The sequence below is a fragment of the Orcinus orca genome, chromosome 3, assembly GCF_937001465.1.
Source record: "Orcinus orca chromosome 3, mOrcOrc1.1, whole genome shotgun sequence".
Classification (NCBI taxonomy): Eukaryota; Metazoa; Chordata; class Mammalia; order Artiodactyla; family Delphinidae; genus Orcinus; species Orcinus orca.
Window position 1 is genome coordinate 76,468,494 of NC_064561.1, and position 24,574 is coordinate 76,493,067.

At 36.0% G+C, this 24,574-nt stretch overlaps 1 protein-coding gene across 9 annotated transcripts in view; it reads left to right on the forward strand.

Moving 5' to 3' along the window:
• The window catches only part of RAPGEF6 (Rap guanine nucleotide exchange factor 6), a 220,023-nt gene that overhangs the window by 69,450 nt on the left and 125,999 nt on the right, over positions 1-24,574 (forward strand). For all 9 annotated transcript variants that reach the window (XM_033405852.2, XM_033405853.2, XM_004279880.4 and 6 more), the window contains one exon: positions 12,549-12,692. In XM_033405852.2, the coding sequence (XP_033261743.1) occupies positions 12,549-12,692 (144 nt within the window). The remainder of the gene's footprint in view (positions 1-12,548; positions 12,693-24,574) is intronic.

The following is a 24,574-nucleotide window of genomic DNA, read 5'->3' on the forward strand; positions in this document are numbered from 1 at the left end:
GAAATATCTCTTTAGGGCTTCTGCCCATTTTTCGATGGGTTTTTTTTTTGTTGTCGAGTTGTATGAACTGTTTGTATATTTTGGAAATTAATCCCCTGTCAGTCACATCACTTGCATATATTTTCTCCCATTCTGTATGTTGTCTTTTAGTTTTGTTTATGGTTTCCTTTGCTGTGCAAAAGCTTGTGAGTTTGATTAGGTCCCAGTTGATTATTTTCATTTTTATTTCTATTGCCTTGGGAGACTGAGAGTGAAAAGGTCTTATCTATGTGTAATTGGAGTCACAGAAGGACAGGAGATAATGACCGTATTATTAGAAAAGGTAAGAGAATTTTCCAGAAGTAAAAAGTAAAAAGTTCATTCAGGTTTTTCCGTATGATGTTACAAACTCGAATCAGTATAAACACAAAGAAACTTAATGCATAAGCACATCATAGTAAAACTACTAAGAACCAAAAGTAAAGGGAAAGTCATAAAACTAGTAAGACAAAAAGAAACATTACTTCTAAAGGAGCAACAGTAAAACACAGCGGTAATTTTACCTTCATTAGTTAAGGAATTTAAAGATTTTCACACAGAAGCTAAGAAAATTTTTCATCAGTAGACCAGTACTCAGTTTACTAAAAGAATTTTTCAGACAGGAGAGAATCTCAGATGGAAGCACAGAGATGTGGAGCAAAGGACAATGGAAAGAATAAATATATGGGTTTATCTAAATACATGTTGACTATAGACACACTTTGTTTTATTGCACCTTGCAAATACTTTTTTTTTTTTAACAAAGGTTTGTGGCAACTCTACATCAAGCAAGTCTGTTTGTGCCATTTTTTATTATTATATTTGTTACAGTGATCTCTGATGTTACTATTATAATTGTTTTGAGGCATCATGAACCACACCCATATAAGATGGTCGGTAAATGTTCTATGTGTTTTGACTGCTCCACTGACTGGCTGCTCCCCCATCTCTCTTCCTATCCCCAGGCTTCCCTATTCCCTGAGACACAACAGTATTGAAATTAGGCTAGTCAATAACTCTACAGCGGCCTCTAAGTGCTCAAGTGAAAGGAAGAGTTGCACATCTCTCAATTTAAATCAAAAGCTAGAAATGATTAAGCTTAGTGAGGAAGGCATGTTGAAAGCTGAGACAGGCCGAAAGCCAGAACTCTTGTGCCAAACACTTAACCAAGTTGTGATTGCAAAGGATATGTTTTCGAAGGAAATTAAAAGTGTTACGACAATGAACACATGAATGGTAAGGAAGTGAAACAGCCTTATTGCCCAACGGGTGAAAGTTTTAGTGGTCTGGATTAGAATATCAAACCACCCACGACATCCCTTAAGCCAAAACCCAATCTAGTGCAAGGTCCTAACGGTCTTCAATTCTATGAAGGCTGAAAGAAGTGAGACAGCTGCAGAAGATAAGTTTGAAGCTAGCGGAGGTTGGTTCATGAGGTTTAAGGAAACAGCACTCTGCCTAATAGACATATAGAGAACACTACATTCATCAGTAGTAGAATACATCTGCTTTTCAAGTGCACATAGAATATTTTTAAAAGTTGACCATAGGCGGGACATAAAGCTCAAAAAAGAAAAGATTTAAAATTTTACAATTTATAGTTTTTGACCACCATGGAATTAATTTTTAAAAAAATTACAAAAACACAACTGGAACAAAATACAGCTTTTGAAATTCAGGAGTATACGTTAAATCACTTGTCAAAGAAGAGTCACTATGAAAATGAGAAAATATTTTGAACTGAATGAAGGTGACATATCAAAACATGAAATTCATTTTAAGCCTTTCTTGCTGAGCAATTTAAGCCTTAATGCTGATAGAATGAAAGGCTGACATTAGATGAGTTAAGTATCCACGTCAGGAAATTAGAAAGCAGCAAACTATACCAACAGAAATTAGAAGCCAAGCAATAATAAAGATAAATATAAAAATCAGTGGCATGTCAAGCAAACTTAAGAATCAGCAAAGGCAAAAGTTTGTTCTCAGAAAAGGATAATATAATTGATAAATCCCTGCCAAAAATAATCAAGAATGAAACAGATACTACATAACCAGTGTCAGTAGTGAGAAAGGATACAGTACTCTATGGATCTAATGAACTTTAAAAAAAGTAACAAAAGAAAGGATATTATGAAAATTTTAAATAAGTTTGAGATTTTAGAGAGTCAAATTCCTTGAAATACACAGCTTACCAAAACTGGCACACACCCTCACACAAACAGAAAATCTGCATAATCCAATATATAGAAAGAAAGTGAACCTGTAATTACAGACCTTCCATTTAGAAATTCAGACCCACATGGTTTCACTGGTGAATTTTCCCAAACATTTAAAGAAGAAATACATAAAGTCTAACTGGAAACAGAAAAAAAATTGAATATGTTCCCTTAATGAGCCCAGTTTAATTTTTTTTTTATTGAGATACTAGTGACATATAACATTGTGTAAGAGCCCAGTTTAATTTTGAGAGCAAAACCTAACAAGGATATTACCCAAAAGCAGTATTACAGGTCATTTTTAAAATGAAAATAGATTTTAAAATCTTCAAATATTAGGAAATCAAATCCGAGTGATACATAAATAGGATAAAATATCATGACAAAGTTGAATTTATTTCCATAGTTGCAAGATTGTTTTAGTATTTGAAAATCAGTATGATTCATCGTATATATATTTTTTAATATAAATTTATTTATTTATTTTTGGCTGTGTTGGGTCTTCGCTGCTGCGCGTGGGCTTTCTCTAGTTGTGGCGAGCGGGGGCTACTCTTCGTTGCAGTACGCGGGCTTCTTATTGCGGTGGCCTCTCTCGCCACGGGAACACGGGCTCTAGGCGTGCAGGCTTCAGCAGTTGTGGCACGTGGGCTCAGCAGCCATGGCCTCCGGGCTCCAGAGCACAGGCTCAGCAGCTGTGGCACAGGGGCTCAGTAGCTTTGCGGCATGTGGGATCCTCCCAGACCAAGGATCAAACCCGTATCCCCTGCATTGGCAGGCAGACTCTCAACCACTGCGCCACCAGGGAAGCCCTGATTCATTATATTAATATAATTAGAGAAATTAGTCAAATGATCATCTCTATAGATACAAAAAAAAGCATTTGATAATACTCAAAACCCATTCATGAGGATTTTTAAAACTTTTAGCAAGCTAGAAAAAGCGGGAAACTTTCATAATCTTATTAAAGGTATCTGCACAAACCTTACAATAAACATTGAAAACCTTTTCCTGGCATTAGGGAATATGTCAAAGCTCACTCCAAACCCAATGTCTAAAAAGTCCTATATAGTGCATTTAGGCAAGGGGAAAAAGATAGATTAGAAATGAAAATATAAAACTGTCACAAATGACGTGATTTGCATATAGAAAATCCATAAATAACTACATGTGAACTTTTAGAATTAATAAGAAATCATTTCAGCAGCGTCACTCGGTCAATTGTATTTATATTTATGAGCAACAAAATGTTAGAAAAATAGAATTTAGTAAGAAAACCATTTATAAATGTCAAAAACATCCATATACATCAGAATAAATCTAACAAAAGTTATAGGAGACTCCCTACACAGAAAACCATAAAAAATTTTTGAACTCTTCCTCAGCTCTAGATCAGTTGAAAGAATCAATATTTTTAAGATGTAAATTGTCTCCAAATTGATGAAAAATTAAGTGTAATCCCCATGAAAATCCCAGCAGATTTTCTTATGGAGATCAAGAAATTGACCTGTGACCTAAATAAATGTCATATAAGAGAATATATTTACAATAACTACGTAAAATACTTTAGCATAAACTTAACAAATTTGCAAAGACATTGTTTTTAAATGCTCTGCAAAAATATAAAATGCAGCTTGAACAAAAAATGAGATACCATGTTCTCAACTAAGGAGTCATCATCATAAAGGTATTCATTTTCCTTAGATTATCTTGTGAATTTAATGAGATTCCAATGAAAAATACCATCAGAATGGTGGTTGTTTTGTGCCTAATACATTTGGAATAGTAAAAAATCAAGAAGAGCCCGAAAAGACCTGAGAAAGATGAGCTGCTTAGTGGAGCCAAGTTAAGTTTTTAAATACTTAAAATAATTCAAAAAGGAGAAAAATATCTCTTTAAAAAAAAGTGAATTTATTATATGTAAAATTGTTGGTTTAGGGGCTTCCCTGGTGGCGCAGTGGTTGAGAGTCCGCCTGCCGATGCAGGGGACACGGGTTTGTGCCCCAGTCCGGGAAGATCCCACGTGCCGCGGAGCGGCTGGGCCCGTGAGCCATGGCCGCCCGTTAGCCATGGCCGCTGAGCATGCGCGTCCGGAGCCTGTGCTCCGCTACGGGAGAGGCCACAACAGTGAGAGGACCGCGTACCGCAAAAAAAAAAAAAATTGTTGGTTTAATTCCCAGGAGTTTTTATTTCTGGTGACTTTAAGAACAATTTTTTTTTAAAGTTTTTATTTATTTATTGGGTCTTCGTTGCAGTGTTGCAACGTTGCAGTGTGGTGGCTTCTCTTGTTGTGGAGTACAGGCTCTAGGTGTGCGGGCTTCAGTAGTTGTGGCTCATGGCTCAGTAGTTGTGGCTCTCAGGCTCTAGAGTTCAGGCTCAGTAGTTGTGGCGCATGAGCTTAGTTGCTTCGCGGCATGTGGGATCTTCCTGGACCAGGGATCGAATCCATGTTCCCTGCATTGGCAGGCAGATTCTTAACCACCGCGCCACCGGGGGAGCCCTCTGGTGACTTTAAAAGGCAATATTTTGTCTTTGCATTTTTAATGGAGTATCTCATGAGGACAGAAATGGTCAGTAGTTTCATTTTTAGTAGTAATGACAGTATTTAAAAAGTTTTATGTAGATATGTGTGTGTGTGTGTGGAGACACATTACATATACTTACATGTATGTAACTTATGTGATGATAATAATATATACTTACATATATAATCTTATATACATAAATCATTAGGAACCGATTATGTAGTATCAGGATGTTGGTGGTAATGTTGATACTGTTAAAGCTATTATATATGTATATAAAACATACATGTGTATAGATAACCTAAGTGTATAAAGAGAAATTTTTTGTTATTAAGATACATTTAATTTAATTGGATGTAATGAAATTTATTTTAGAATGATTATAATTAATGTAATGTAGTTAATATATGTATATATTATTGTCATTAGGAATCATTTTTCCCCAATATAAAAGAAAAAGAGTTGTGCAAAATAAAAGATACTAAGTAAAACTCTAGTGCAAAATTTGAATAGAATATGTCAGCATTTGTCTTAAAAATATTTCCCAAGTTGGTTCACTTTATGAAAAAAATGTATTTCTTAGGGCTATTCATTGCAAAAGCAGCAACAAAAAAGTAGTTTTAGTGATTACTAGTGTTTATAAGAGCCCAGATGGTGAGTAAATAGTATTTCCCCACTAAAACAATATAAACCTCCATAATATAATAGCTTACATCACATGTGGAGCAGGAAATGTATTAGACTAGGATTTCTTGTGTCAGAAAGCAAAGAAATATCAAAAAACTATTGGGAGTCTCTCAGAAGTTCATTAACTTAAAACGGTATCTTGAGTATCAAAAAGTAGTCTTAAAATTTTTTATCAGGAAAGGTTACTGAAATTGATTAAAAACTTTTTCTGCCTTTGTTACAGAGATCTGTGCCCTTTTCTCCTTTGGTCTCTTAATTTGATTTATATTTATAGATTTTTATAATATTAAACTACCGTTACATTCCCAGTAAATGCTCAGCCTGAGTTATTTGTTACATTTTTCTGAGTTTCTAGGCTTAATTTGATAATTGAGTTTAGGATTCTTGCATTCATTATTTCTTAGTGAGATGTTAGCTCGTAATTTAATTTCTAGTACTCTTTTGTCATCTTTGTATCTGGATTCTGTGGGCCTCAGTACTTGGAGGCTGTTAACTAACTCTTTTTCTGCATTTGGTATAAGATTTTTTTTTAACCTGAGAAGATTCTTCCGTTTACATTCTTTGTGGTTTCTGACAGGTTTGGATTTACTTTTACTTTTTGGATTTACTTTTATGTGCTTTGTATATACTCTACTTTTTTTCCTCTTGTTATTTTTACTCTCTCTATATAATATAGTAAGTTCTTTTTTCCCACTCTCAACTCCCTCCCCCAGTACTTCCTTAGATACTGTATTTGGTCTATTCTTTTCTTGCTAATTCCAGGTTACTTAAAAGTAACACAAGTTAATAAGTAGTAAAGTTGATAAAAGTTTAATGCTGGCCACTACATCCAAATGTAATTGCTGTTGACCAGTATTTTAGTTCTACTTACTTATTCCACAAATTTTGTCTTACTTTATTATTTTATACAGTTGTTATTTGCTCAGATTTAACCATGTATTTAGCATTTCTTTGCTTTTAGTTATTTCTTGGATTTGAGACCTTACTTATGGGACCATTTGTGTTATATCTGAGGCACACTCTTTAAATTTTTCTTTAATAAAGGGGTTTTGTTGGTAAACATTTCAACTGGGTGTATTGTTCTTTTTCTTAATTTTGCCTGAAAATAGCTTTATTTTGTATTATTCTTAAGGATTGTTTTGCTATGAATGCAATTTTAGGAGAAAAATCCTTTTTTTTCTCAGCAGTCAGTACATTCTGTTTTGTGGCATGTTGTTTTTTGAGAAGTCAGTTATTAATTTAATGCCCTTCCTTTATAGCTGATCTATCGTTTCCTTCTGGCTGCGTTGAAAGTCTTCTGTTTATCTTTTCTGTGTGGATTTGTAGTTGTAGTTTTTAAGTATCCTGATTTGGATTTGTTGGAGAGTTTTGGGCTGTCTTTTTTTTTTATTTAACTAAAAAAATCTCATTTTCTCTTTGGACATTGTCTTCATTTTTCTATTATCATTTTCTTGAACTTTGTTTAAATATATGTTAAATATTTTCAGCTTATTCTCTATATTTCTTTTTTCTTAATAAATTTATTTATTTTATTTTTGGGGGCTGTGTTGGGTCTTCGTTGCTGTGCGTCGACTTTCTCTAGTTGTGGTGAGCGGGGCTACTCTTCATTGTGGTACATGGGCCTCTCATTGCGGTGGCTTCTCGTTGCGGAGCGTGGGCTCTAGGCACGTGGGATTCAGTAGTTGTGGCTTGCGGGCTCTAGAACGCAGTCTCAGTAGTTGGGGCGCGTGGGCTTAGTTGCTCCAAGGCATGTGGAATCTTCCCAGACCAGGGCTCAAACCCATGTCCCCTGCATTGGCAGGCGGATTCTTAACCAGTGCACCACCAGGGAAGTCCTATTCTCTATATTTCTTAAGATTTTTTTCTTGTTTTTCATCTTATCCTGACTTTGTGCTACATACTCTTATTTTTTTTAGCTCTGTTTTCCCAATTCACTAATCCTCTTTTTAGTTATATCTTAATACACCATTTAATTCCTTCATTTTTCTTTTTTACTTTCTCTTCCTCTCTCCCTGCGCCTCTTTCATTTTGGGTAATTTCTGTTGACCTATGTTTAAGTTCATTGATTCTTAACTTGATTGTATCCAGTCTAATGATGAGCTCATCAAAGGCATTCTTCATCTTTAGTACCATGTTTTTTGTTTCTGACATTTTCACTTTTCTGTAATACTTTTCTTATGTCTGCTCCATCTGTCTAGTTATATTGTCCACCTTTTCCACTGAACCATTACCATATTATAGTTGTTTTAAATTCTGTCTGATATTCATCTGGGTCATCTCTTAATTTTCAGGGATTGCTCTGTTGATTGCTTTGTCTCTTGGCAGTGGATTGGGTTTTTTTTTTTAATCCTTTCATTTTTATGTGAGTCGTTATTTTGTATTTGATACTAGATACTGTATGTAGAGCAATAAAGACAGAGGGTAGACAGTGTTTAGGCCTGGAGATGAACACACCTCTTCTGCTAGAATTGAGTTAGGTTTGGGTTTTTGTTGTTATTGTTAGCTTCAGCGCACCATCAAATTCCTCTAGTGTTACTTTGTGCTTAGGGGTGGGACTGGTTTTTTGGAAGATTTTTCTAAGTGTTCCTGTTCCACCCTCAGTTTTAGGCCTTCTCTGTGCTCTTGTGTTTCAGACAGGATATATTTCCATGTTCTCATCCCTCTTTCGAAGGTAGATGGCTCTTTCTTGTTACTGTCTATTTGCTAGCTTGGCAGTGGGGAGGGAGGGCACTTGGGGAGGATTTTTTTTTTTTTTTTGTCCTGGTGAATCCTTACCTGTTTGGTTGCTATTTATAATCTCTGGCTCATTTTCAAGTTTCTTTTTGTTTAAAGTTTTTTTTTTTTAATAGCTTTATATTTTCTGATACTTCCAATATTGGTATACTTGCAGGTGTGATTCTGCTACCGTTTTTCTGTCCATTATTGCTCATTATGTCTCTCGTGATTGGGTTTTGTTGTTGTTGGGGTTTTTTGTTTTTTGTTTTGGGTTTTTTGTGGTTTTTTTTTGTATATTTGTACATGACTTCATATGTGTTGAACTTTGGGTGTGGGAATTCCTTGAGGTTTGGGTTAAAGTTGCATTCTTACCAGAGAGGTTTTAGATTTGTTTTTGCCAGTTGCATGTATGTTTTTAGTCCTGAACTTCTTTAAATTTTTTTATGTGCTTAAGGTACTATGAATTAAAACTACAGACCTGCATGAAGGATGGCTTCTGTTTTGAATTCCCTCCACCCCCAGCAGTCCTTTTCTCAGTGCTAAGCAAGTTTTCTTCCTCTCCCTTCTGCAGAATGGGCTTAAAGCTTGCAGTGAGGGTGTAGCTCTTTGGAATGAGTAAGTCTCCTTTGGATTCCCTGCCTTTGTTGGATTCTCTATTTTATTTCCTCTCTCTCTCGTTCCCTACAACCATCAAAGTGGAAAGTCTTGTCTCTAAAGTTGAGAAATCATCTGCTAGATTGGGGCTTTGTTGCTAGCCTACTTCCTGGCATTTTGTTTTCACTTCTTTCTTTGCATTTGGATTCCTTATTTTTCTGCCATTTCAGTATGTGTTTATGAGTTTTTATTTTTAAAACTCACATTTCAGTTGTAATCAGCGGGAGCTTTACTAAGGGTGCTTAATCCTTTTTCCATTGTTTGGTTTTTCCTTTCATTTGGTACTTTTCCCCACATTTTTAAGGCTAGAAACTCCTTTCCTAAATTTGATTTACTACTGTTTCTATTTTGAAAAACATTTATTGTTTAAATTTCTGCTTTTGCTCAATAAATGGTAGCTATTGAAGGATCTAAGAATATGGATATGATACTGGAATTTTACCTAAAGTAAATAATCTAGTTCATCCTGTGGGATAGGGCAGTATGAAGGAGATGAACTTCTTAGTCACACTTGGTGTTTTTTTAAATATTCATTCATTCATTTATTTATTTTTGGCTGCACTGGGTCTTAGTTGTGGCAGGTGGGATCTTTGTTGCAGCATGTGGGATCTTTAGTTGCGGCTTGCATGCGGGATCTAGTTCCCCAACCAAGGATTGAACCTGGGCCCCCTGCTTTGAGAGTGCAGAGTCTTAGCCACTGGACCACCAGGGAAGTCCCCACACTTGGTTTTTGAATTGTTACTCACACACTTCTGTGAAATACTTAAGTTTTATGAGACTCTGCACCATCCGTTAATACAGAAAGAGTAGCTATGTTGTGAGCCTTAAAGGACATAAGTAATAGTTTCTGGTACTTGGCCTAGTATAGTGATTTAGAAAATACAATGGTTCTCCCATTTTTAGAAAAGGAAATTGAATCTCAAGGAGGTAACATGTATTTGCTACCTATACAAAATTCTGTAGTTTTAAGTTGGAAATCAAGCCCCTGTCTCTTCTGGATTTTACTTTTCAGAAGAGTAGTATTCAGTAACTTATTCTGCCTGCCTGTATATTTCTTGAGTATCTTATACATACATCCAAGGGCTTAAGACATTTGGGGAGAAAGAAAGAATTTAATGTAATGCCCACTTTGGCAAATGTTTTGAATAAGTGGACAAAGATGAATGTAAATACAATGCACTTCCTATACTAGGTAGCTTGTAGTGAGGTAGGCTTATCTAATAATTATGGCCAGTATGCTTAGTGCTATAGAAGGGGTAGCACCTACCTCTTGACGCAGAGGTAGGGTTGTTTGAACTGGGTCATGAGGTATGTGTAGGATGCTGAGATGTTAGCAAAGGAGGCATGGGCTTTTAGGCAGAAATAACGCATATGTATGTAAAGGCCTGAAGGCAGTCCTGTTTATGAGAAGTCCAGGTTGTGTGCACACAGTAAAGCAGTTAAAAGGAATGTCTCTTGTGGTTACGGAAGAGATGGCAGTTGAGATGTGTCTTAAATGATTGGTAGTGTTTCAGCATATGAAGATAACATGGATAGGATAACAGAAATTGAGTAAATAAGTAAAGTTACTTAGCAGAATGTAAGTTATTTATGTATAGGGACCCATGAATAGTCACATTGACTTGGCTGCCACTTACTCTTGAACTCTCAAACCTACAGAACAGCTTAGACATCACCTCTTTCTGAGAAATCATCAGGAAATTGTGCATATCTCATTAGAGCTTTTATGTGAGAGGATTTTTTGTGGGGAGGAGGATACGGGAGCAGTTTTTCCAGGCTTCCATGTATAAGATAAAGTGATAAAAATATTTTGGGAATGGAGCATGTATGACTTGGAATATCAAATATAATAGTTTGAAATTTATTTGGTAACCATTAGAGGTCCATTGTAGCATTTTGAACAGGAGACCTGACATAATGATGATTTATCTGACCATGCCGGATGGAATTGGAGAGGAACATGACAGAAGCAGCAAGTTCAGGACTGAAGTGATTAAGACTTGAATAAAGAATGGTGGTATTGGGAATGAAAGAAAAGGCATTGTGAAAGGGATTTCTAAACAAAGATTTGACAGCTTCTAAGAAATGATTGAAGATAAGATATGGAAGACAAGCTGGGGAATTGGAAATGTTGGAATTTCATACTTGGATGACTAGGAAATTTTTGATATCAGCAAGAGATATGACATTAGCAGGAAAAGTAGTTGAGGGAAAAAGCTGAAATTACCATTTGTTATTTATTGGATGTGAGGTTAATTATAAACTCTACTTTAGAGCATGTCAATATTCCTTTGTAAAAGTAATTTCTAAAAATTATGCTATACTCTGTCATTAGATGGGAAAGGTAGTCCTTTTTTTTCTAGTTTTACTGAGATATAATTTACATACAGCACTGTATCAGTTTAAGGCATAATGGTTTGACTTACATACATCGTGAAGTGATAAATCACAGTAAGTTTAGTGACCAACAATCATCTCATATAGATAGAAAATTAAAGAAATAGAAAAAACTTATTTTTCTTGTGATGAGAACGCTTAGGATTTGCTCTCTTAACAACTTTCATATATAACATATGACATTGTTAATTATATTTATCATGTTGACATTACATCCCTAGTACTTATTTGTCTTATAACTGGAAGTTTGTACCTTCTGACTGCCTTCATCCAATTCCTGCTCCCCTCAGCCCCCACCTCTGGGAACCATAAATCTGATCTCTTTTTCTATAAGTTTCTTTGTTTTTGAACTATAATTGACCCAGAACACTATGTTAGTTCCTTTTACCCAAAGTAGTGATTTGGTATTTCTGTACATTTCAAAATGATCACCACAATAAGTCCATTTACCATCTGTCATCATACAAAGATATTGATATTATATAACTATTGACTATATTCCTCATGCTGTGTATTTCATATCTATGACTCATTTATTTTACAGCTGGAAGTTTGTACCTGTTAATCTCCCTCACCTATTTCTTTCCTCCCGCTCCCCACCTCCCCTGGCAATGCAGTCTTGTATCAGTAGCGTAAGTCCTGGAAACAGGCCTGTATGCCAGGTCACCTTTAATAAGTATCATTGTTGTGAGACTGAAAAGTCGCTGATCTTTTTGGATTTTACTTTGTTCACGTATAAACTAGAAATAGTAATACCTGATTACAGGGCTGTTGTGTAAACTAAATAGTATAATATATATCCATGCTGTCCTATTATAAGCCCTCAATAAATGTTAGTTTCCCCTTCTTCCTTAGAAGATGCCAGCCTTATTTATTCTTGACTATTTTCACACATTAAGATGGACATCAAAGAATAATGCATAAAACATTTCTGTTTCACTGTTTAGGAATTCACTGAAGTCATAACCATGATTGTTTGCTAAATAAAATATGTGTATAATCAGGCAGTTTGTAATTAGACTAACTCGGAAGTTGTAATTATTGAATGTGTAGGTGTAGTTAACAGCCTTCATTTCTGGTAAATGACTTTACTTAGAGGATGTATGTTTATGTGAGCAAGAGAGACTATTTCCTGGAAGGAAACTGTGGTCTCCAGATCTTTATAATAACGTCACCTTTAGTCTTTTTGAAGTCATGAGCATTGTCCTATACAGACTGTTTCCTTCAGGCAGTTTCATGCAAGTAGTAAATGAAGCCTTATGCGCCTGTTAAAACTTCATAGATTGTCAGTGATATGGAAAAATTGGATGTTTAATAGGAATGCGAACATGTGTTTCAGGTAGAGAATTCCAAAGATAATGAAGATAGTATTCTACAAAGAGAAATTCCTGCCAGACAGTCTCGACGAAGGTTTCGGAAAATTAACTGTAAAGGAGAACGTCAAACTATTACTGATGATGTGGACATTAACAGCTATCTTTCTGTGAGTATATTTAGGAACATTTCATGGGTATTTCTTAGTTCATATGCAGTATACTTAATTTACATATATATATATTTTAACATCTTTATTGGAGTGTAATTGCTTTACAGCGGGGTGTTAGTTTCTGCTTTATAACAAAGTAAATCAGCTATACATATACTTATATCCCCGTATCTCCTCCCTCTTGATTCTCCCTCCCATCTGCTTTATCCCACCCTTCTGCTTTATCCCACCCCTCTAGGTGGTCACAAAGCACTGAGTTGATCTCCCTGTGCTATGTGGCTGCTTCCCACTAGCTATCTGTTTTACATTTGGTGTTGTATATATGTCCATGCCACTCTCTCACTTCATCCCAGCATACCCTTTCCCCTCACTGTGTCTTCAAGTCCATTCTGTATGTCTGTGTCTTTATTCCTGTCCTACCCCTAGGTTCTTCAGAACCTTTTTTTTTTTAACATTCCATATATATGTGTTAGCATACAGTATTTGTTTTTCTTTTTCTGACTTACTTCACTCTGTATAAGACTCTAGGTCCATCCACCTCACTACAAATGACTCAATTCTATTTCTTTTTTTTTTTTGCGGTACGTGGGCCTCTCACTGTTGTGGCCTCTCCCGTTGCGGAGCACAGGTTCCGGACATGCAGGCTCAGCAGCCATGGCTCACGGGCCTAGCCGCTCTGTTGCATGTGGGATCTTCCCGGACCGGGGCACGAACCCACGTCCCCTGCATCGGCAGGCGGACTCTCAACCACTGCGCCACCAGGGAAGCCCCAATGCCTCAATTTTGTTTCTTTTTATGGCTGAGTAATATTCCATTGTACATATGTGCCACATCTTCTTTATCCATTCATCTGTTGATGGACACTTAGGTTGCTTCCATGACCTGGCCATTGTAAATAGAGCTGCAGTGAACATTGTGGTACATGACTCTTTTTGAATTATGGTTTTCTCAGGGTGTATGCCCAGTAGTGGAATTGCTGGGTCATATGGTAGTTCTATTCTTAGTGTTTTAAGGAACCTCCGTACTGTTCTCCATAGTGACTGTATCAATTTATATTCCACCAACAGTGCAAGAGGGTTCCCTTCTCTCCACACCCTCTACGGCATTTATTGTTTGTAGATTTTTTGATGATGGCCATTCTGACTGGTGTGAGGTGATACCTCATTTAGTTTTGATTTGCATTTCTCTAATGATTAGTGATGTTGAGCATCCTTTCATGTGTTTGTTGGCAATCTGTGTATCTTCTTTGGAGAAATGTCTATTTAGATCTTCTGCCCATTTTTAGATTAGGTTGTTTGTTTTTTTGATATTGAGCTGCTTGTAAATTGTGGAGATTAATCCTTTGTCATTTGCTTCATTTGCAAATATTTTCTCCCATTCTGAGGGTCTTTTCGTCTTGTTTATGTTTTCCTTTTCTGTGCAAAAGCTTTTAAGTTTCATTAGGTCCCATTTGTTTATTTTTGTTTCTATTTCCATTTCTCTAGGAGGTGGGTCAAAAAGAATCTTGCTGTGATTTATGTCATAGAGTGTTTTGCCTCTGTGTTCCTCTAAGAGTTTTAGAGTGTCTGGCCTTACAGTTAGGCCTTTAATCCATTTTGAGTTTATTTTTGTGTATGTTGTTAGGGAGTGTTCTGATTTCATTCTTTTACATGTAGCTGTCCAGTTTTCCCAGCACCACTTATTGAAAAGGCTGTCTTTTCTCCATTGTATATTCATGCATCCTTTATCAAAGATAAGGCAATCATATGTGCATCGGTTTATCTCTGGGATTTCTATCCTGTTCCATTGATCTATATTTCTGTTTTTGTGCCAGTGCCATACTGTTTTGATTACTGTAGCTTTGTAGTATAGTCTGAAGTCCGGGAGCCTGATTCCTCCAGCTCCATTTTTCATTCTCAAGATTGCTTTGGCTACTCGGGGTCTTTTGTGTTTCCATACAAACTAAAATTTTTTGTTCTAGTACTGTGAAAAATGCCATTGGTAGTTTGATAGGGATTGCATTGAATCTGTAGATTGCTTTGGGTAGTATAGTCCTTTTCACAATGTTGATTCCTCCAAACCAAGAACATGTTTATGTCTCCATCTGTTTGTATCATCTTTAATTTCTTTTATCAGTATCATATAGTTTTCTGCATGCAGGTCTTTTTTCTCCTTAGGTAGGTTTATTCCTAGATATTTTATTCTTTTTGTTGCAGTGTTAAATGGGAGTGTTTCCTTAATTTCTGTTTCAGATTTTTCATCATTAGTGTATAGGAATGACAGAGATTTCTGTGAATTAATTTTGCCTCCTGCTACTTTACCAGATTCATTGATAAGCTCTAGTAGTTTTCTGGTACCATCTTTAGGATTTTCTGTGTATAGTATCATGTCATCTGCAAACAGTGACAGCTTTACTACTTCTTTTCCAATTTGGATTCCTTTATTTCTTTTTCTTCTCTGATTGCTGTGGCTAAAACTTCCAAACGTATGTTGAATAATAGTGGTGAGAGTGGAAAACCTTGTCTTGTTCCTGATCTTAGAGACAATAGTTTCAGTTTTTCACCATTGAAAACGATGTTGGCTGTGGGTTTGTCATATATGGCCTTTATTATGTTGAGGTAAGTTCCCTCTATACCTGCTTTCTGGATGGTTTTTATCATAAATGGGTGTAGAATTTTGTCAAAATCTTTTTCTGCATTTATTGAGATGATCATATGGTTTTTCTCCTTCAATTTGTTACTGTGGTGTATCACATTGATTGATTTGCATATATTGAAGAATCCTTGTATTCTGGGATAAACCCCAGTTGATCATGGTGTATGATTCTTTTAATGTGCTGTTGGATTCTGTTTGCTAGTATTTTGTTGAGGATTTTTACGTCTATGTTCATCAGTGACATTGGCCTGTGGTTTTCTTTCTTTGTGACATCTTTATCTGGCTGGGCTATCAGGGTGATGGTGGCCTTGTAGCATGAGTTTGGGAGTGTTCCTCGCTCTGCTATATTTTGGAGGAGTTTGAGAAAGATGGTTGTTAACTTGTCTCTAAATATTTGATAGAATTCGCCTGTGAAGTCATCTGGTTCTGGGCTTTTGTTTTTTGGTAGATTTTTAATTACAGTCTCAATTTCAGTGCTTGTGATTGGTCTGCTTATATTTTGTTTCTCTTGGTTCATTCTCGGAAGGTTGTGCTTTTCTAAGAATTTGTCCATTTCTTCCAGGTTGTCCATTTTATTGGCATATAGTTCCTTGTAGTAATCTCTCATGATCTTTTGTATTCCTGCAGTGTCCGTTGTTACTTCTCCTTTTTCATTGCTAATTCTGTTGATTTGATTCTTCTGCCTTTTTTTCTTGATGAGTCTGGCTAATGGTTTATCAATTTTGTTTATCTTCTCAAAGATCCAGCTTTTAGTTTTATTGATCTCTGCTATTGTTTCCTTCATTTATTTTTCATTTATTTCTGATCTGATCTTTATGATTTCTCTCTTTCTGCTAACTTTGGGGTTTTATTGTTCTTCTTTCTCTAATTGCTTTAGGTGTAAGGTTAGGTTGTTTATTTGAGATGTTTCTTGAGATAGGATTGTATTGCTCTAAACTTCCCTCTTAGAACTGCTTTTGCTGCATCCCATAAGTTTTGGGTTGTCGTGTTTTCATTGTCATTTGTTTCTAGGTATTTTTTTATTTCCTCCTGATTCCTTCAGTGATCTCTTGGTTATTTAGTGTATTGTGTAGCCTCCATGTGTTTATAGTTTTTACAGATTTTTTCTTTCAGGTGACATCTAGTCTCATAGCGTTGTGGTCGGAAAAGATACTTGATACGATTTCAATTTTCTTAAATTTACCAAGGCTTGATTTGTGACCCAAGATATGATCTATCCTGGAGAATGTTCCATGAGCACTTGAGAAGAAAGTGTATTCTGTTGTATTTGGATGGAATGTCCTATAAATATCAGTTAAGTCCATCTTGCTTAATGTATCATTTAAAGCTTGTGTTTCCTTATTTATTTTCCTTTTGGATGATCTGTCCATTGGTGAAAGTGGGGTGTTAAATCCCCTACTATGATTGTTACTGTCGATTTCCCCTTTTATGGCTGTTAGCATTTGCCTTATGTATTGAGGTGCTCCTGTGTTGGGAGCATAAAAATTTACAATTGTTGTATCTTCTTCTTGGATTGATCATTATCTACTGTCCTCCTTTTCTCTTGTACTAGTCTTGATTTTAAAGTCTATTTTGTCTGATATGAGAATTGCTACTCCATCTTTTTTTGATTTCCATTTGCATGGACTATCTTTTTGCATTCCCTCATTTTTGGTCTGTATGTGTCCCTAGGTCTGAAGTGGGTCTCTTGTAGGCAGCATATATACGGGTCTTGCTTCTGTGTCCATTCAACCAGTCTGTGTCTTTTGGTTTGGAGCATTTAATCCATTTACATTTACGGTAGTTATCAATCTGTATGTTCCTTTTACCATTTTCTAAATTGTTTGGGTTTGTTATTGTAGGTGTTTTTCTTCTCTTGTGTTTCCTGCCTAGAGAAGTTCCGTTAGCATTTATTGTAAAGCTGGTTTGGTGGTACTGAAATCTCTTAGCTTTTGATTTTCTGTAAAGGTTTTAATTTCTCCTTCGAATCTGAATGAGATCCTTGCTGGGTAGAGTAATCTTGGTTGTAGGTTTTTCCCTTTCATCACTTTAAATATGCCCTGCCACTCCCTTCTGGCTTGCAGTTTCTGCTGAAAGATCAGCTGTTAAACTTATGGGGATTCCCTTATATGTTATTTTTTGTTTTTCCCTTGCTGCTTTTAATATTTTTCTTTTCATTTAATTTTTGATAGTTTGATTAATGTGTGTCTTGGTGTGTTTTTCTTTGGATTTATCTTGTATGGGACTCTCTGTGCTTCCTGGACTTGATTGACTCTTTTCTTTCCCATGTTAGGGAAGTTTTCAACTATAATCTCTTCAAATTTTCTCAGTCCCTTTCTTTTTCTCTTCTTCTTCTGGGACCCCTATAATTTGAATGTTGTTGCGTTTAATGTTGTCCCCAAGGTCTCTGAGACTGTCCTCAATTCTTTTCATTGTTTTTTCTTTATTCTGCTCTGTGGTAGTTATTTCTACTGTTTTATCTTCCAGGTCACTTATCCGTTCTTCTGCCTCAGTTATTCTGCTATTGATTCCATCTAGAGTATTTTTAATTTCATTTAGTGTGTTGTTCATCGTTGCTTGTTTCATCTTTAGTTCTTCTAGGTCCTTGTTAAATGTTTCTTGCATTTTCTCTATTTCCAAGATTTTGGGTCACCTTTACTGTCATTATTCTGAATTCTTTTTCAGGTAGACTGCCTATTTCCTCTTCATTTGTGAGGTCTGGTGGGTTTTTATCTTGCTCCTTCATCTGCTGTGTGTTTTTCTGTCTTCTCATTTTTCTTATCTTACTGTGTTTGGGTTCTCCTTTTTGCAGGCTGCAGGTTCTTAGTTCCCGTTGTTTTTGGTGTCTGTCCCCAGTGGCTAAAGTTGGTTCAGTGGGTTGTGTAGGCTTCCTGGTGGAGGGGACTAGTGCCTGTTTTCTGGTGGTTGAGGCCAGATCTTGTTTTTCTGGTGGGCAGGTCCACATCTGGTGGTGTGTTTTGGGGTGTCTGTGGCCTTATTATGATTTTAGGCAGCCTCTCTGCTAATGGGTGGGGTTGTGTTCCTGTCTTGCTAGATGTTTGGCATAGGGTGTCCAGCACTGTAGCTTGCTGGTGGTTGAGTGGAGCTGGGTCTTCGCGTTGAGATGGAGTACTCTGGGAGAGCTTTCTCCATTTGACATTACGTGGAGCCGGGAGGTCTCTGGTGGACCAATGTCCTGAACTCGGCTCTCCCGCCTCAGAGGCACAGGCCTGACACCTGGCTGGAGCACCAAGACCCTGTCAGCCACATGGCTCAGAAGAAAAGGGAGAAAAATAGAAAGAAAGAAAGAAAAGAATAAAATAAAATTAAGTTATTAAAATAAAAATTTTAAAGTAATTAAAGAAAAAAGAAGGAAGGAAAGAAGAGAACAACCAAACTGAAAAAGAAATCCAACAATGATAGCAAGCGCTAAAAACTATACTAAAAAAAGGATGGACAGACAGAACCCTGGGACAAATGGCAAACGCAAAGCTATACTGAGAAAAATCACATAAAGAAGCATAAACATACACGCTCACAAAAAGAGAAAAAGGAAAAAAATATATATATCTTTTGGGAAGTCTCAGGTCTTCTGCCTTCATTCAGTAGGTGTTCTGTAGTTGTTCCATATGTAGATGTATTTCTCATGTGTTTGTGGGGAGGGAGGTGATCTCCACATCTTACTCCTCCTCCATCTTGAAGGTCTCCTACGTATATTTTTGATAATATCAGCACTTGTGGCTCTACATGTAAAATCTGGGGCAGGTAAATATATCTATGCTTCTGCTATGTTGAGTTGGGTAGAATTACTCTTACCAGTGCAGGATTTGTTTTTGTTTAAATGGTGTAAAAGAATTTTCTTAATGTATCTTTTTAGACATACTTGTGGATTTTCTTAGTTTTTTTGTTGCTTGAATGATATATGTATATATCTGAGTCCTGAGAACCCAGGGAAATAGACTCATTGGCAGCTTTTTTTCTCTTATGCGGTAAGGTATACAAAAGAAATAAAAATATGTCAGTTCTTCCTGTGAAGTGTGGGTCAGTGATACCTACTGTGTGCCAACGCAGAAATATATCCAAGTGTTAAAGGTACGTTTTCACATGCAAATATTGAAAAAGAAGATGATGAAATAAATAACTTTCGTGACAACGGAAGAAACATGAGCTGTTTCTTCAGAAGTCTTTTTTTTTTTTCCACACACACACTGTATTTTATTTTTACAAGAGATAAACTGACACCAAGCATTGTAAATGGATGACCACAACAAAGGCAACAATCACTGCAATTACCAAACACGAAACACACTCATACTATGTCATAATATTGACATTCAGTCCCGTAATCCTCTACTGTAACAGCTCCTTTAGTTTGCAGTGAAAATTGATTTGTATATTTTTTGCCTCTGAATCCTTGTGGGGTTTTTTTTTTAATTCAAAGAGAAAGTCACAAAGATATAATCATCCTCATCAGTTGACTCAGTCCCATGTAATTAATTTTTTTTCATCTTGGTCTTTTGTTAGCACTTTTATGGATTCATCAGTTTTCCATTAGAGTTCTGAAAATGCTTATTCATTCAGTTCAGCAGTATGGTCAGTTACCAGAAACCTGTACTTGTCAGTCTTTTCCATGAATTCCTTGAAGATGAAACCCTTTTATAGGAACATTTTTGCTAAAGCATCTGAGTACACCTGGAACTGTCTGTAAATGACAAAAGACTTAAAAATGACCACGGTTAAAGATTGGATGAAAGTTCATAATAATGCAATTGACAAGGAAATTTAGTTATTTCTGAGTTATACATTTTAAAGTAATACCTAGAATTATGACTTATAACATTATACCAGAACATGTAAGATTTTTAGAAATTTCATGTAATGTTTGAAACATTTATATTAACATATTTCCATACAAATAACCCAAAGAAAGTTTAGTAGTAGTTATTTTGTTTGTTTTTTTATACTGCAGGTTCTTATTAGTCTTCAGTTTTATAAACATCAGTGTATACATGTCAATCCCAATTGCCCAATTCAGCACACCACCATCCCCACCCCACCACAGTTTTCTCCCCTTGGTGTCCATACGTTTGTTCTCTACATGTGTGTCTCAACTTCTGTCCTCCAAACCAGTTCATCTGTACCATTTTTGTAGGTTCCACATACACGCGTTAATATACGATATTTGTTTTCCTCTTTCTGACTTAATTCACTCTGTATGACAGTCTCTAGGTCCATCCACGTCTCAACAAATGACTCAATTTCATTCTTTTTTTATGGCTGAGTATTATTCCATTGTGTATATGTACCACAACTTCTTTATCCATTCGTCTATCGATGGGCATTTCAGTTGCTTCCGTGACCTGGCTTTCGTAAATAGTGCTGCAATGAACATTGGGGTGCATGTGTCTTTTTGAGTTAATGTTTTCTCTGGGTATATGCCAGTAGTGGGATTGCTGGATCATATGGTAATTCTATGTTTAGTTTTTTAAGGAATCTCCATACTATTCTCCATAGTGGCTGTATCAATTTACGTTCCCACCAGCAGTGCCAGAGGGTTCCCTTTTCTCCACACCCTCTCTCTCATTTGTTGTTTGTAGATTTTCTGATGATGCCCATTCTAACTGGTGTGAGGTGATACCTCATTGTAGTTTTGGTTTGCATTTCTCTAATAATTAGTTATGTTGAGCAGCTCTTCATGTGCTTCTGGGCCATCTGTATGTCTTCTTTGGAGAAATGTCTAGTTAGGTCTTCTGCCTCTTCAGAAGTCTTTAATTTTGTAATTCAACTACTGAGAAGTAGTTGAATCAAGAAGTAAGGATAGGCTAATAAAGAATAAATCCAGGTGTATTTTATAAGTTTTCAAAGGAGTCATGATCCCCCAAAATATAAAAACAGTCTAGAGATTGATGGCAGCCAAATTCCCAAGGGTGTGTTTAGTTCTGTTGTTTATCAGAAACAGAAAATTCATTCATTCCATGTTAGGAATAAAGAGGATTATTTAGGGAGTTGTTTGTATTAGAATAAGTGTTAAATTTAAGCAGCTCTTAGGAGTTAGTTACATTTGCCTATTTTCATTGACTGAGCACATTCTGTTTCTGACATGAAACAATAACATATGAGATGGTCCTCAAATTTTTAATTACATAAAGTTCATTTCCTGTTTTTATTATTTAATGATTTTTTTATTTTTTGGCCATGCTTTAAGGCTTGTAGGATCTTAGTTCCCCGGCCAGGGATTGAACCCAGGCCGATGGCAGTGAAAGTGCCGAGTCCTAACCACAGGAGTGTCAGGGAATTCCCACTTTTTCTTTTTATATAGTAAATTTCCTTGTCACTAATTAATTTAAGCTAATTTAAGTTTTGCCTTATTACACAAATGAAACTTGTCTATTTTTTAAAAACTAATATTTGGTTAGTTCCATCACTCAGTTATGTAACCACTGATGACATTTTGTATATTCTTGGATAAAACGGTTTTCAACATGTAGGTAGATACGTAAGCTTTTTGGCTAACTTCATAAAGCTTAAATATATGATCTGATTTGTAACTTTTAAAGACTTATGTATATAATGTGAACATCTTTGAATGTTACTTTTTTTTTTAACAACATTTTTCTCAATAGTGTTGTGGTACTCCATTGTAAGAATTGCCATAATTTATTTACTCGGTTCCCAGTATTTGGTCATATAGATTTTCCTAGTTTTTTGTTATTTTTCTAAAATAAAGTGCTAAGTAATTTTGTGGTTATATATGCCCTTATCTTGGTTTGTTTAGAAAAAATTCTAAGTTGAATTGCTTAATTAAGTATCTTTAATTTTACTATTTGGTTCTCCTTGTATAAGGCAGAATGCATAGTTTGTGTGTGTGTATTGATTACTTGCTTACTCTAGTCTCAACTATAGTGTGTTCTTTTCTCAAATTTTTTTACTGTCATGTCATGAATTCTAGCCAGATTCCATATTTTCTCTTGGTAGCTGTGGGTTGTCCTCTCTAGGATATACTGGTTTCCTGATTGGACCAGAAAGCAATAGGCACACTGCTTGGTATTCTTTCCATTTGATGACTCTTGAGTGTGGCATTTTCACATGTAAAGGCTTGTTTAGCTAGTTTTAAGTGGTTATCTTACTGAATACTGTCAGAGATTTGGCAGCTCATGGGAAGGGGAGGACTAAGTTGATTCCACGTAGACAAAACTGACTTTTTAACTATTAGACTGCGTTAGAGAATGATATTTGGTCATGTTACTTGCATATGCTGTTTCTTAAAGTAATAGGGTTTTGTTTTGTTTTTCTTCTAAAAGGGATATGTTTCAGGCAACTTAGAAAATGCAGCATTAAGACGTTTTACTTTACTTTAAATGAAACCTGTGTATCTGGCCAAATTTCTACATATTCATAGTTAATCTAGATAAGGTAGTATAGCAAAAATTTTTTTCTTTTTTCATTTATTTTATACTATATTAGTTTCAGGTGTACAGCAAAGTGATTCAGTTATTTTTTTCAGATTATATTCCATTATAGGTTATTACAAGATAGTGAGTATAATTCCCTGTGCTATACAGTAAATCCTTGTTGCTTATCTATTTTATGTAGAGTAGTTGTATCTGTTATTCATACTGCTAATTTGTTCCTCCCTTGACCCAGGGCCCTGGTCCCTTTGGTAACCTTAAATTTGTTTTCTATGTCTATGAGTCTGTTTCTGTTTTGCCTATAGATTCATTTGTATTATTTTTAGATTCCACAGGTAAGTGATATCATTTAATATTTGTCTTTCTCTGACTTACTTCACTCAGTATAATATTCTATAGGTCCATCCCTGTTGCTGCAAATAGCAATACTTCATTCCTTTTTATAACTGAATAATATTCTCTTTTATCTATCTATCTATCTATCTATCTCACATCTTCTTAACCAGTCATCTGTTGATGGCTATTGGGGTTGTTTCCATGTCTTGGCTATTGTAAGTAGTGCTGCTGTGAACATTAGGGTGCATGTATCTTTTAAAATTAGAGTTTTGTCCTTTCTAGATATATGCCCAGGAGTGGGATTTCAGGATCATATGGTAGCTCTATTTTTAGTTTTTTAAGGAACCTCCATATTGTTTTCCATAGTGGCTGCACCAATTTACATTCTCACCAACTGCGTACTAGGGTTCCCTTTTCTCTACACCCTTTCCAGCATTTATTATTTGTAGACTTTTTCAGGATAGCCATTCTGATTGGTGTGAGGTGATACTTCATTGTAGTTGTTTTTTTTTTTCTTTTTCTATTTCTTTTATCTATTTTATTTATTTTTTTTGGCTGTGTTGGGTCTTTGTTGCTGCATGTGGTGTTTCTCTAGTTGCAGCAAGTGGGGGCTACCCTTTGCTGTGGTGCCTGGGCTTCTCATTGCACTGGCTTCTCTTGTGGAGTACAGGCCCTAGACACTTGGGCTTCCGTAGTTGCAGCACACGAGCTCAGTAGTTGTGGCTTACGGGCTCTAGAGCACAGGCTCAGTAGTTGTGGCGCATGGGCTTAGTTGCTCTGTGGCATGTGGGATCTTCCTGGACCAGGGCACAAACCTGTGTCCCCTGCATTGACAGGCAGATTCTTAACCGCTGCGCCACCAGGGAAGCCCTTCATTGTAGTTTTGATTTGCGTTTCTCTAATAATCAGCAATGTTGAGCATCTTTTCATGTGCCTGTTGGCCATCTCTATGTCTTGTTTGGAGAAATATCTGTTTAGGTCTTCTGCCCATGTTTTGATTTTTTTTTTTTTTCATACTGAGTTGTATGAGCTGTTTGTATATTTTGGACATTAACCCCTTGTTGGTCACATCATTTGCAGATACTTTTCTCCCATTCCGTAGGTTGTCTTTTTGTTTTGTTGATGGCTTCCTTTGCTGTGCAAAAGCTTTTGTGTTTAATTAGGTTTCATATGTTTATTTTTACTTTTATTTCTTTTGCCTTTGGAGTTTGATCTAAGTAAATATTGCTATGATTATGTCACAGAATGTTCTGCCTATATTCTCTTCTGGGAGTTTCATGGTGTCATGTCTTATATCAAGGTCTTTAAACCATTTTGAGTTTATTTTTGTATATGATGTGAGGGAGTGTTCTGATTTCACTGATATACTTGTAGCTCTCTAGCTTTTCTCTTCACCTCTTGCTGAAGAGACTGTCTTTTCTCCATTGTATATTCTTGCCTCCTTTATTGTAGATTAATTGACAATAGTTGTGTGGGTTTATTTCCGGGCACTCAGTTCTGTTCCATTGATCTGTATGTCTC